We start from the raw sequence: 14555 nt of genomic DNA on the forward strand, positions 1-14555 counted from the left end.
AACAGCTGTGCATAAATTGAAAAAGAAAACTTAAAACTGGAACCAAACCAGTATAAAATGATCGATGGACAATGACAATTGCAAGACAGTCACATTCCCAGTTTAAAAATATTTTCTGCAGCTGGAGGACAATAAATAATTTTTCAAACAACAATTATATTCATTTGAAAGTTATCCAAAAATTTTCGAACGAACAATCATGGTCTTCGAGTTCACAACAAAAATTGAGGGAAATTTTGCAATTTTGCATTTCTTCAAGCTAACTTTCATTAGTCTAGGTGCAGATCTTTTGGTGGCATAGAAGAAGACTCATTTAAAAATACCAAAGAAATAAACATTGTGCTTTATCGATAAAAAAAGTAAAACAGTGTATAAAGCTCATTGTTTACATTCAATAGAAAAGTATTTCCAGACTGCCTCCGCAGTCCAAAGCTATCCAACAGAGCAGAAGTAACTCGATTACAACATGATTAAACTATACTCCCGACTGCCCAGTGCAAATATACGAAGTTACAATCATTGTATGGACATATTTCTTATGTTCGATTACACCGTATTAACGTAGAATATTGTGCAATACCCCCGAAACGCGCTAGTAACGCTTTGAGAGCACAAAACAACACCAGCAGCTGGATACGAGTACATCTGTTTGTTTGCAGAGCCGAAAAGAAAGCTTTTGAAAGGAAGAGGAAACTAATTTAGATGTTACCTTGAAATCAAGAACCTTGAAAGAATCGTTGAAGGTCTTTCACGGACGACTGAGCAAAGGAAGCACTCATTATTTTGGTTAAAAACGATTTCGGTGAACTTCGCTCCGGCATCAACAACGACGTAATTGGCAGAAATAACGCCGAAACCATCGTACAGCTGAAATCATGAATAAGTGATAGCTTATGACGAAATAATCTTCCAAACGACAATTATAGGGATGCCTCGATAAACAGCTCTTCGAGTTCTGTTGACATGTTTTATGAATGACCCGCTGCCGTAGGGGTCAACACCAATTTGTACACGTCCATTAGCGAGAGACCTAACATGGCCGTTTATATGGCATCTCATTGTTAATCCGACAAAGAATTGGGTTAAAAGCAGCGCAGCAAAAATTGCTGACTGTTGCAGCAGAGTAAAAACAAATGTAAGTTAATTTTCCTACACCGGTAACAAAGAAGGTCAAGAAAGCTTAAGACTTACAATAATTCAAAGATCACAAAATCAAAACGTCGACTACGTGACATACAGTTGAACTTATAAACTCAAATAAGGCCAAATATATCTTCTCAAACGTGACGATTATCAGTCACGGAAGCAGACATCCTTGCGAGGGAATCTTTGGCGTGATTTCAGCAGTACTACTAAAAAAAAATCGTATTCTACCTCGCACTTTTCTCTGCGGTGATGGAGGTGCTTTTGTCGACATCTTTGCATGACGTGTTTACGCAGGTCGATCGTGAAATATCCTCCCCATTGGAAGTAAAAGTCTCCAGATTCCTTTCTCAGAGAATACTGCAACTGGTAGGAGATTATACCGGGCATTGAAGACACCCATTACATCTTAATCTTATCAAATTATGGGTGCGGAAATCGCCTTCTTTAACAGCATAACGCCAACAAAAATTACAGGAGACTGTTTATCTTCCCATGATGCAGTTGTAATTTGAAACCGAGGCTGAGGAAAGATGGCGCGGAAATTTGCAAAGGAAAGCAAATCACGTTTTCAGTCCTTTCTAAAGGTAGATATCCGTAATAAACAAAATAGCCTTCCGTTGCTTTGACAAGCCTGTGGGTGGAGTTCAAAGCCCTCAAGGTTGATGAAGGCTAGTGTCACGCTCTAACTTATTTCCTTTCTAAAAATAAACAAGCCGTGACAGATATGACGTCACTACATGTACTATAAGGCGAAGTTTTCCTTATTCGACGCGGAAAAAAATGCTGTCAGAGGTTTCATCCAGATTTATTTTCAACAGAAAGTTAAATACACCTGGTTTGGGAACATAAACCGTATTGGTTTTGATATGGGAGTGACAACGTCGCGGTTTTGACCTTTTTCATCTTCTCTGCCATTTTTCAACCGCTTTCTTCGTTACTTTTTTTTTTTTTTCGTTTAATTTTCTAATAAGGAGACTAGCTCTTTTTTTAATGAATACCTTTTGAATAATATGCAGCTATATGGCGTAATGTAAGCCTGGTTCCTTCCCACCAGTTAATTATATTTCGTTAATTATATTTTTTCGTGATTTCGCCGCCGTTTTTTAAAAACTTCAGGGTTATTACTTCGCCATACAAATAAAAAAGCTTGTACTTTAAATGACGCAAAAGCAACTTTTTGCCCCTAGCCTCGTTAGTTATTCGAATTTTTTATCATCGTTTATGTGTTGCCTGGCTTCAAAATTCTAAAATGTCTCTATGAATCTTTTTTTTTTTTTTTTTTAATCTACGAGGAGCCAGGACTCGCCTCCTCGTGTTTGCAGGCAGAACAGAAAGGCGACATTGAAATTGAGCATGTTTCTCGGCACGTTTTATCGATGTACCGGTTCTCTGCCCACCGTCTACCCAACCATTCTAACATGTTTCGGTCTAGACATGTCATCCACTGTTTTCTCAAACCTTAAATACCTGTTTATGACACAAAAAAGTATGAAATAAACATAGTAATGAAAGAAACAAAAAAAGAATTGTGAGGTCTTAGACTGCAGGTTGGAGAATGCAGGCCACAGCCAAAACAAAACTCACGTTGGCTTTTCCCCTCCCCTCCCAGATCTACGTGGTCTCCCTCGCAGCCGCTCACGCCGGAGTCATGCAACTACATGAACAGGTACAATGTTGTCTGTAGGGATAGAATAGCAATAATCCAATTAACCACCTATAAGGTGTTGAAATCAGGAATTTCACCTTGTGTCACGCAGGCTCGATGATTACTTTCTTACAACGACTGAGACTTGATCTACAGAGCAGTGATATTCGACAGTGCAGTATAACAGCAACGTTACAATCGACATGAAAAAGGGCACGCTCTGCAGAGTCAGTTTCATATGCATTTTTAGCACTCTAGGTTTTTCACAGTAATGATCAAGTAATTGTCTGCGACTTACATTATTTCCTTACTTCAGTCGTGTAATTTCCGGGCCGACTAGCTAGGCTTCGCCGCTCACTCGAGTCTGTTCTACAACATTCGAGCCTACGGTCTGCTAACGAGTAAGCACAGTGAAAATATAAGTTTTGACTGAGTTAAATCGAATCGTGCACGTGACGGTTGCAATGGTAGAATTCGTGAGGTATAGCAATCTCTACAAAATTAATTAATTTGAGACGTTGAAACGTCTTATTACTCCTTGTGAAATTATATAAACTATACAATGTAGCGAGTGTGGTACTGTTACTGACCTTCAGTAGAATTTACTGTAAAATAAATAGTCATCTTTGCGAAATCTCCCAGAGCGACAAAAATCCGAAGAGCTGGCTGACGCCCAGCTAGTCATGCATTGTGTAATGGTGTCTACAACAGCCAGTGAGAACGTATGTCCGAATGTAATTTATTTCTCGTATCAGAAGGAAGGCGTCACATGATGAATAAATCACGCGCAAAACGTGAAGCCGTTTATCTCAGAAATGAAAATGGAGGGATCGACGACGAAATTGGTGTAATTAGTTGTGCAGCTCAGCGAAATCAGTCATTTTTCAAGGTTGGTTTGTTCTCTGGCATGTGGCATGGTTTAGTCGAAGTTTAAGAATTCAAAATTATACATTTAGTTTACTCGGTCCAATGTGACCCCCCACCCCACCCCATCGTGTCTAAGGTCTAAAACGTGATCTAGCTCGAGCTAGTTCATCCCGGCGGCGCACCGCTGACCGAGGAGCCGCCGGGCTCAGGGCTCCAGTAGAGGGCCGAGCAGCAGTGCGTAAACAATGTCGACTTGATCCCTCCGGCTTGTTCTTACAGACCTGACTTGCCAGTTCATGCTTTGAATCGAAAAACAGTCAAAACAATGTAGTTTACTTTCCCGTTTGTAAAGCAGCTCTATTTGACAGAAGAGCATAATTTATCGTTTGAGTGCTGCTTGAATATAAATCTTATCAAAATTTAATAACAGCTACGCTGCAACAAGAGAAATGAATATACATTTACATTCCCAGTGCACGAACGTTAGTAAACCTACTTGCTCATCGCATGAGGCTTTAGTTTGGATAGCTGAAAGTAGGTCACAATTTAAACTGTCGATCGAGAAATGGCGTGGGTCTTTTTTGACTAATAAACAAAATTCAAGATTTGCAAAATTTGCTGATAGCTGTTGGAGAAATGGATCAAAATTGAACTCGTAGCTTTGATTCCAGCTGCCCAAACTAGACTCTCACAGTATTGAAATATTTCTTATTCTTATAAGGACGCAATCTAAATTCACTTGCAATAACTCACCTTTCGTCTTCATCCGAGGACTCTTGTTCTCTCCGTTACTGAACGATCGCGACCTCTGCCTTACAAACGTCGAGCGTCTGCGGTCGGAAGGAAACTCAGAGACGTGAATCAAAACTTCTTTTTGTAGCGACATGTGACGAGCTTTCTCTGGTTCCATGGTTCATGAACAGCTTCAAGTTTGGTGTTGTATCCTTCCGCTTCTAAAGGACTGCTCTTACGACATTTTGCTTTATTGTTATTGTTTTTTGTCGGTTGGCTTCTCTGAGTTAAAGACCTCAGTTATTGTCCTATGATATTGGACCCAACAACGTCGCTATCCAAAATATGTCGAGAAAATCAACGGTGAAGTTATGCTCGAAATACTCAACCGTAATGTTCATTGGCATTCAAAAGCCAACTTGTGTCGCAGATTCAATATTTATCCCCGTGTTGACAAAATTTCAATCTTGTTGACCGGTGAGAGGACCAATAACAGATAAAATTCGTTGCCCGCGAAGAAACCTTGCGAAAACTCCTGATTGTTTTGAAGCTTCCCAAAGGCCAACAGACACAACTAGCCTATCAAGTGAACAATGATCCTGTAGAATCGAGCCAAATGAAAACGATGGTTCTGTCCATTCTAGAACTTAAAGCTCCGACTTCGACCCGACTGGTCGATACGCGCTATTTCTCAAGCATAACAGGAATGCAGACCTAAATTTTGCATATCGAGTTCAAAAGCATTGACCTTGAGCGCGAAAAATGATCTGACAAGAGATCGCTATCGAGTAACGCACAATACTACTGGCGAATTGCCGAACTCCTTGCCAAGAGGGAAAACCCCACACTCACAAAAAAAACGAAAAAAAATTCAGTCCACGGCGTGATGTTAGAGCGCACTAAAGAGGTTTTGGAAGTGAGTTAATTCTTTTCTAATTTCTTTTTTTTAACATAAAATATAAAACAAACCTATGGAAAGAAAGAAAGGCTAATATAAATATCATTCTTTTAAGGAATGGTTAAAATTAATAGCACAAAGGATTGAATGCAAAAATCATCATATCAATTTTTTGAAATTGAGAAAACAATAAATTAGCAACCGAAAAATAATTTCTTTCCACAGATAAAACACACCTGTCAAATTAAAAATAAGTACATATGATTTTCCACCGCGAAAAGCATTCTTCTCTCGAAAACTTAGTGCAATAAAGCGATGACAAAACATTTATATTTAAAAAATGCTGACAAGACATTGAAATCCGCCAAAAAAAGAAGGAGTTTCAAGCCTTTTGGAATTTAGAATGAGCATGTGCTAGTATCATAATTTGTTGTGTTTTGTCTTCACTATTCAAAAAGTGATATCGGATGTAAAGCCTCCTCGGAAACCAGCGGGACATAATGTGCTTTCGGCTTCCGAAATCTCATTTCCTGAAAAGTTGTTCAGGAAAGATGAGATTAGACCAACGCTGGCGATTAAAGGGACTACGTCACGGTTTGTTTATCATGAAAAGTCTGGCCCAAATTTTTCAAGTTTAGACACGCTTGAATTAACATACTATTAGCATATAATTTGCATATCTGCCCATGCGCAGTTTTGTTCACATCCTCATCTACCTCGTGGCTCAAGTTGTTGGCTCATGTTATTTTTGATCTCGATTAATGTACAACCTATGTGCAAACTATAAGACTCTTTACCAGCCTGAGAATACATTGAAAACATGGACTTAAGCTTCCTCGTACTTTATTGAACGAGCCTATCCAAAGTTCGTCCTTTGTAATCGCATATTAATTTATAGAATCCTCTCCATCCTTAACCATCCTTGTTTCTTTAAGATTTATTAATTATCTCTTTGATTTTATTTCTGTCTAAGTGAACTATTATTTTCAGGTTTCCTTCACCTTCAAGATCATTTTGTGAGTCACCGTGGCCGAAATAACTCTAAAAGTCGTGCCTGAGCTGATTAAGGAAGACGAGTCCTTTGGAAACAAAGTGGGCATGGTATTACGACAGGAATATGATAAAGGATCAGCAAGTAGACATATATATGTTTATTATTTTAGTATTTCCCAATGCAGTCTCTTAACTAACGGCTAGAAATACCCCTGGGGTACTCTCTCGGCTGAGATAATGATAGTTCACCCTTTTAGAAAGTATCTTGCAAGACAGAGAATCCCTTCTCTTTCTGCGTTATGAAAGACGAGAGGGAACCTAAAAGATTTCCTCTCGTCTGATCTCTCACCGAGCAGAAAGAAATGAGAATCTCTGTCCCGCAGGATATTCAGAAAGTGAAAATCATACTGTTTTGGTTCCACTTACGGCGCTTCATTTCCAAAAGGCCACACATCACGGTACTTTAAGGATACCTTTTTTAAAGTGAGCCGCGAATAGAATATAGACATGTTCTCTGTCAAAGAGTTCAGTACAATTTATGTTTTTGCTGTTGTCTGAGAGTTGAATCAATTCCAGCTATTAGTACTACGAATTATTGAAGTTGGTAAAATACATTCTTAAATATATACCCATCAAAGCGTGAATTTTTGTATGTTTCTCAGGAACTCGAACTTATAAACAATCAGCAATAACGAGGGTAAAATAATCTGTTATTTTTAGTCTTACGTTGAAAGATTGCCACGGATGTATGTCACAGAAGGCTAGAGTTACGCACGCTTGGGACTTGGACGTGAGCCCTGACACGATAGAAAAGACCCTTAGAACTAATAAGCCTTTAATTTAAAAAGAGGAATTTAACCAATCAAATTTTTCAGTGATCTTTTAGTGTTGAGTTGAAGCTTCCGAGGAGCGTTCACAACCACGGCTTGTTCCGGATTGACATGACAGATTACTCCTCGTCAGAGGTTGGCGGCGAGGGCCTGGTGACTAGAACCCCGGGAACTTGCAGGAAGATGACAGATATGGAAAGGAAAACGGCGACGAGGTAGCCTACTAAGAAAAACCGGTTGATAACCCGCGCGGCCAGCTGCCATTCGTCTTGTACATTTTCCTCTTCTTGCTTCTTCGACACTCGCTCCGCCATCATGGTGATACCACTGGGCTCTCTGGGAAGGCGCCGACGAGCAAATGAGCCGTCATTGTCGCTGACAGCGGTATCTCGGTTGCCTAATAGGCCAGGAAAATTGAGAATACCAGTAAATATATCTGCACGAACAATTTTTGTGCTAGAGCAATTCTTAACTTGTTTTCTGACTAACTGTTACAAACTCTAAAAGGGATAATGTTCCCACTGACCAGATTGACCTTCGAAGATTGTCTGATTTTTTGTTAAATTGTCATATTTTTTTTTTACTGAATATATAAGTAAATTGTGCCACAGAGCCCAAAATGAAACAAGTATTTTTAGGAAAAAGTACATATTAAATAACCAGGATGGAACTACAGTTATATTTCATTAAATTTGATTTTATGACAGGATGTTAAGAAATCGATGACCATTCTTCAGGAGGCCGTCATTACCATTGCTTTTACGAACCTCGAATCCTCGATATAACGAAGGGCCAAGGGACTGGCAAAATCTGTTCGCTATAACGAGGTTTCGCTATATCGGGGTTCGTTTCCATTTACTTCACTTTTACTGAGACGAAAAGTAACATTCCTTATAATGAGAACTTCATGATTAAATAGAGGTTCATTAAATCGATGTTCCAGCGTACCTTGAACTTCAACACTACCGTTCTCCGAGGAACTTCCATCAGGGACTTTATATAGCACTGCTCTGGCGATATAACCAAGAATGTAAACCTGCGAGAGAGCATGTAAGCCTGGCATGAGATGAAGTCTGCACAGCGGGCCTAAAACTCGCATAGAGGTGTACAAAAAAATGACAACAACAACAACAACAACAATTTCCTTTAAAACCCTACACTTTATACACAGAAAAAAAAAATTAATTAAATAGATTACTGGCTGCCTCGAAGATAGCCACATTGGCGTCTAGAGCCAGGCAGCCACTTAAGATATTACACAGATAGATAAACTGAAATAATGGTCGGTTCGCTACATTTAAGACAAAATAAGACAGTGACCATACCCTGACCCAGTTAGGAACTTTTCCAACCGATGTGTTGTAATGATGAAACCGTAAAACCCAGCATGTCAAACCCAATGCGCATGCGATCTCGATGATGGTCAGTGAGTAATATCTGAGGAGATAACATAATTTTAGTAACCCAGTCACTATTTATTACCTGACCGATTGAACAAATATATGAAAAAAATACGATCCAGTCAGGATCCAACATATAATACACCGCGCGTAGTGCAAGTGGAGGTTGCAATGCGATCTCGCTCCAGATCACTTCGTTGGAAATTACGCCTAAAACATCCTAGTTGACAGTTTAGCAGCAGCGCTCTTGTTCTCTTTTTCCGGAAAAGGTTTGCGATACTTTCGAAGTTTTCCTAAAGTTTATACCTTGCGTTGTGTTACTGGCTACGACATTTTCACGGTCTCTACTTTTATCGACAATCATATATTTTACCTGCCGATCAGTGGCACCACCTCTGAGGTTTCAGGAATATGGGTTGAAGCCAGCAGATAGAAGACTGTAAGCGAAAGCAAAATGGTGACGCCCACCACCATCCTCTCTCCACTCTCAGGGGGTAGGGTGAACAAGATTAATGTCATGAATGACGTCACCATGCATGGCGCGATGAGGTAGACGAAGTAATAGAAGACCTTTCGTCGTATGTGTATCACGTAGGTTACCGCTGACTTGTTTTCTGTGTTGCTATGGGTTGCCTTGCTTGACGACCGCAGAGCATAAACTCTTTCCAGGTACCACTCACCGCTTTCTACAATAAGGTAAGGTAAAAGTCTGCATGCGAGCCAAGTGGCCCATCAGGCCGGAGCTTATCCCGGTTTCTGTAGTATGAAGCGACTAGGAGTATTTCTACTCCTCCCTGGATGGGATACTAGTCCATCGCAGGGTTACCCCCAGCATTAAGTTCGCCGGTACCCATTTATACACCTGGGTGGAGAGAGGCACTGTGAGAGTAAAGTGTCTTGCCCAAGAACACAACACAATGTCCCCGGCCAGGGCTCGAACCCGGACCGCTCGATCCGGAGACGAGCGCGCAATAAACAGGCGTCAAAAATTGTTTAGTCAAGTAATGGCGAGTGGAAAAACAATAAGTATCAGCGTACAATAAATTGGAAATTCAGAGCTTGTAAGTGGCTGGGACTACGCTTACATGAGGTGTCCGCTTACTAGAGGTATTGAAGATTGGACTGTAATTGCAATGCTAATGCGTCGAACCTGGTTCAAGAAACGTATTTCCAAAGTTGTCAGTCGGTACAACATCCAGTGCACACTGGTATTAATGTGAAGGTCTCGTTCAATTTGGTACTCGGTTAGGGGAAGGTATAGAAAGACTTCCGTCCAAAAGCTTGTGACCTGTGGCTGCAACCTTCGCGTCTACTGGCTAGTCTGTTTGAGGGCGATATCCACTAGCGAAGGCTCTACTGTAATTTTATTGGTAGGGTGAAACCTTTCAATCAGCTCTTTTTCCCAGATTGCAAATTAACCGGGACAAAAGGGGATAGACAAGATGGAGGGTCAGGAAGCAGCTTTTTCGAGGTCTCACACGAATGGCTCGATACCCTTAAAGAGAGCTATGGAACAAATAACAGAACTTAAAACCTCCAGCCTTAAAATAATAACAGCTGCGACACAAGAAGAATTACAAGCTTGTGATCGATTGAGAGAGCTGGTACACTCCCGACGATCGAACCTGTGTAGTTCTGAAGTGTTTCAGTTTCCTCTGGTTCCAGGAGCAATGCACTCTTGCTGTATGTCCATGACACAAACTTGAGCCTGCAAAACTGTTCGTCGAATGGGAAGTAGCGGACACTGAGCTTGCAAGAACTCTTGAGGATAATAGGCGCTAGCCAGCGGACTGTACCGTGGGAGGTGACCAGGAGGGGATTGTTCAAGCCAACAGGTTTTCCCATCTTACTGGTCTCAGCGCTGAAACATTCACAGTTTACCATTGGCATATAATTAGACAAATGACTCTATATTCTTAACATCCGGGGGCGATCCGTGGATAAAGTAAATTACGTTTTGGTACGAACGTACAGGTAGTAGTTTGTGGAGATTCGATAAGGTTTCATGGGCTTCTATTCCACGTTTCTCTGAAACGGGAGGTAAGACAAACGTACGCGGATCACGGGCACGAGGAAAACTAATTTTCAATTTAAATTTCTATCTCCCCGATCTCCCGAGAGTTTTTTCTTGCAAGCATGCTTTTCAGTCGTAAGCGATTCCTAAAGGAACCGTATTCAGAGTCAACAGTGGGAGAGGGGGGTTGGGGGAGGGGAAACTAAACAGAAAGAGGAACTATACTTAAACTCGTTTAAATCCTACCCTATTATATACCTCCAGCCTGGAGTACCCCCTCCCCCAGGATGAAGAGGAGGAAGTATAGCCAGCTGGGATACTCGCAGACTTCACGTCGACACAAAATCTTCTATGTCGGTCACACAAACGTTTTAGGTAGAAAACTTTCGTTATGAACCAAGAGGAGGTTTAGAAGCAAGAGTGTGAGGTAAGCCAGGGGCCCATGGGCTTCTGTGTCTGAAGCTTACTTGTTAAGGAGCACAGTGTCTGGAACCCACACATCATCAGGCGACAAGCTTATTTCGTCGATCCAACCATATTGAGATTTGTTCCATCTCAACTCCGGATCAAACCAGGCCTACATCGAAAAAGTAAAGCAAAGGTTTCACGGTAAAAGGTGGGTAATGATAGGAGTCTATTTCCTGCAGATTAAGGACGGTGCCTACTTTTGTTAGTGGGCACACGTTCTGCGCACCACGCAAGCCATGGTTTAAGCGTCACGCGCGCTAGGGTTGACATTGACGCAATCAACCACGCTATCACGTACACGACTAAAATGAAAGGAAAATTTTCCTACTGTGACCAAATCTAGTTTAATGAACCTGCACGTAAGCCAGGAATACCAGAATAGCAGCATATCGCTAACCACTAACTATTAACGTCTTCCAGCTGAAAACCTACCTGTTATCTTGAAAATTATACTGAAATCCAACTGTAAACATGTACCTGCAAATAGCGTATTGCGCGCGCAAAACAAGGGCGAGATACGCAAATGTCTTCCTTACTGGGGAGGTGACAGGAAAAAATGTAACGGGCACCGTAAAAGTTTTCAAAAAAGGTGAATAACTTTAAAAAACGCGTGGTCACCCCTACATTTTATGTTATGAAATGGAAGTGGCAAGCCTATTCAACATGTGATTAGTTTCTGGTTGTGAGCAAAAGGTATTTAGGCTGTATTTTAGCTGAACCAGAGGAAGGCTGTCAGAGACGCTAAAAGCGCTGTTGCAACGATTTTGTTATTACAAACATACAAAAAATGGTTTTTATGTTACCATTTGCCATGTAGTTTAAAGATCTCTTTAAATGTGTTTGCTTTTCTGAATGTAAAGGTGAATTCTGAGGAAATTTGTGAAGAAATATCCTTTCAGAAAAGTGCTGATGTCAGCATTTTTGTTGAGATTCAAGGCTAATTATCTCGAAAAAATGCGTGGCTACCCCAATTTTTTCTTTGTGAATTCCAATAGCCCTTGGAAAGATCTACTTTTTCCGCGTGGTCCTAACCTGGCGTAAAAACCTTTGTATTTAGTAGGCACCGTCCTTAAATGGCGCTGTTTCTAACGATGCTTCAACGTATACGCCTTCATTGTACAGAAAGACCTCATTTCTGTTAGTAACTAACCTTATATCACAGATCTGAATTCTAATTAATGTAAAGCAGAAAAACTAAGAAAGTAACATAAAAGAACAATGAAATGTACAGATTGTCTCTAATATCTCGGTTAGAAAAACAAAATAGGATACCATAGCTGGCATTGGGACAGTTCGTTGTTATGGTGACGTGAGTTTGCGAAACAACACATGTACCTATTTTTAAGGGTTAGGGACCAGGTCGTTCACGAGTACTACAGCGGATCACGGAATAATTCCCGTGCCCTGGTCACTTTGGTACGCAAGTACTCGGGTACGAAGTTTTCGCATTTTGTTTCGACAGCAGAGCTCGACTATTCCCCGTATGTTTTCCTCGATAGGGATGAAAGATACAACATATAAGTGCCCTGCCTCGATCGTGGCGTCGCCGTATCTTTAGAGCCTTGGCTGTCGAAAAAAGCACTCTCACCTGAAATCTAGCCAGCTATACAAGCTACAGCAGGCTATACAGCTTGGCCGAGTACTAGTATTAGAGCTCATGATCTGTGGAGTTGGTATTACTGTTTGTCCGTGATTTCTACCATGTTTCTCTTTACACTCACCTGTTTAAGCCAGACGCTTGTAATGATGACTTGTTTCTTGACGTCCTAGACGATATAGTAAAAAGAACGCGTTTTACATCCTTCAAAATTAATCCATTCTCCCACCCTTCCGTTATCACCCCGAGACTGTAAAAGATATCTGCAAAGGTCCTAAATGACCTAACGGCTCACACCCAAACGTCACTTCAGTTGTAAATTCACCCAAGAGAGGATAATAATAATAATAATAATAATAATAATAATAATAATAATAATAATAATCACTTTATTTAAATGTCGATGTATTTAGCACTAATGTGCTAATTGGGGACACTGTAAATAAATAAACAAATATTTCAAATATAACATGAATCCCAACTGGTGGGAGACTGACCAGTTGGCTAAGATGAAATGATCTGCGACGAGTGATACCGTTATAGATCGATTCAAAAGATCTTTCGACGGCTTTTATTTCTGAGGAATCACCTTGAAGTTGAGGGCAGTTTCCTAACTGTGTCTGACCATGTGCAAAATATTTTGCACGATATACGTGCCTGTGGTGAATTTCAATTCTCTTACCATTTCAAAAATCTGTATCAATCTCAGACTAATATTGACAGCTGTTGGCTGGGAATTGTTCTCAACTAGTGGCCTGAGCTCCTCATGATAATTTTCCAGCAAGTTCTCAACAAGAGCTCTCTCTTGAAATCCCAGCACTATAGCAAAAGATCAACACAATAGATTAGCAAAGAAATATCAAACGCTTACTGCAAAGTGTCTTTGGCTATCAGCTACAGCGTAGGGTGATCCAACAATCTGAAATTTTTAACCATATTTTAAGTGATACCGAAAGTGATACCAATACTTAATTTGACCATAACATGTGATAACGTTGTCATAGTGATGAGAAATGTACATTTCCTTGACTTAGCATACAATTCTTTCGGAATAATATCGAAACAAAATGCGTGGCAACACGGAATTGAGCTCTGAGAGAGAGAGTGTTTGAGCCACTATTGAATACTTGAGATCGGGTTATCCGGATTCGTAATATAACCCTCGTAAAGTAGATATCTTTACTGGATGTCGCCCTATTTCAATCACAGAAAATTAATAAGTAAGATATCTGCCTGGTATACTAAATTCTACAAGCATTATTGACTTCATTTCAAATGGTAAAATGCTATACGGTTTTTTGCGTCGTATATTTGTTTTTTTATTTACTTTCATGATTTTTTTTAAAAAAAAAAATCATACATTTTCAGATGATATTATCTAAAAGAGGTAAACTTAGGTGCAAAAATATCAGACAAATACGATTATGTACTGAATAATTCAATTTTTCTAAAAACATTGTCTGTTTTCGCAGTGTTGTATACTCTCTGGCGTGAGCTATGAGAGATATTGGTAAAAGCAGTTAATATCTACCTTGCTCATGATATCCCAAGATCAGTACAATCAGATGGAGAAGTAACATCATATAGTCATACCAAAACTTGTTAATGAATCCTATGGCTTGAAGCACTTCTTGTTCGTCATGAGGACAAGAATACGCGGCCTCCGATAGACCAGATGTCTTGTCAGTTGAGGCAGAATTCCTGTTTATTTAGTGACCGGTGCTGTTTAAAATTCAACGTTGTATTTTTTGCATGATTTGACGGGTAGTTTGCGGGTGGTTATGCTGCATGTAATCAGCATAAATTATTAGAATCGCTACCTTTCGGTGGTCAAATTCATATCGGACCATCCTTTATGGAGCAAGTACAGATTTTCTGCAGTGAGTACAGTTTCTTGTCTTTCCAAACTGCCGTCGACGGAGGTTGAGTTGCAAAAAAAAAAAAAAAAAGCAATGGAACAATTAT

The 14555-nt window shown here is 40.2% G+C and overlaps 3 protein-coding genes across 6 annotated transcripts in view; 1 reads left to right on the forward strand and 2 right to left on the reverse strand.

Annotated features, from left to right (window-relative positions):
• LOC145494727 (transmembrane and coiled-coil domain protein 3-like) overlaps positions 1-5257 on the reverse strand; it is a 34717-nt gene extending 29460 nt beyond the window's left edge. The window contains exon 1 of one of the 4 annotated variants that reach the window (XM_081474293.1): positions 4412-5257. In XM_081474293.1, the coding sequence (XP_081330419.1) occupies positions 4412-4568 (157 nt within the window). In that variant the 5' untranslated portion in view covers positions 4569-5257. The other 3 variants (XM_081474292.1, XM_081474296.1, XM_081474295.1) reach the window with 3 other exon arrangements.
• LOC145494796 (uncharacterized) overlaps positions 1-14555 on the forward strand; it is a 101824-nt gene that overhangs the window by 78645 nt on the left and 8624 nt on the right. The window lies entirely within an intron of this gene.
• On the reverse strand, positions 5567-14424 carry LOC145495174 (acetylcholine receptor subunit alpha-like). Its single transcript, XM_081474752.1, has 9 exons — positions 14122-14424; positions 13273-13409; positions 12715-12759; positions 10993-11102; positions 10137-10372; positions 8885-9197; positions 8437-8548; positions 8060-8147; positions 5567-7508 (listed from the first exon to the last, which is right to left on the reverse strand). Exons 1-9 carry the CDS (start codon positions 14171-14173, stop codon positions 7231-7233), a joined length of 1371 nt encoding a protein of 456 aa, XP_081330878.1. The 5' UTR covers positions 14174-14424; the 3' UTR covers positions 5567-7230.

The sequence above is a fragment of the Orbicella franksi genome, chromosome 8 (assembly GCF_964199315.1).
Source record: "Orbicella franksi chromosome 8, jaOrbFran1.1, whole genome shotgun sequence".
Lineage (NCBI taxonomy): Eukaryota > Metazoa > Cnidaria > Anthozoa > Scleractinia > Merulinidae > Orbicella > Orbicella franksi.

Bases quoted from the DNA above. Each gene is read 5' to 3' on its own strand.
- LOC145495174 (XM_081474752.1), bottom strand. From the start codon at position 14,173: ATGATGTTACTTCTCCATCTGATTGTACTGATCTTGGGATATCATGAG. The intron at 13,410-14,121 runs GTAGATATTAAC...CTTTTGCTATAG, and splicing joins CTTGGGATATCATGAGCAAG to TGCTGGGATTTCAAGAGAGA. The intron at 10,373-10,992 runs GTAAGCTTCAGA...TGAATGTTTCAG, and splicing joins GACACTGTGCTCCTTAACAA to CGCTGAGACCAGTAAGATGG.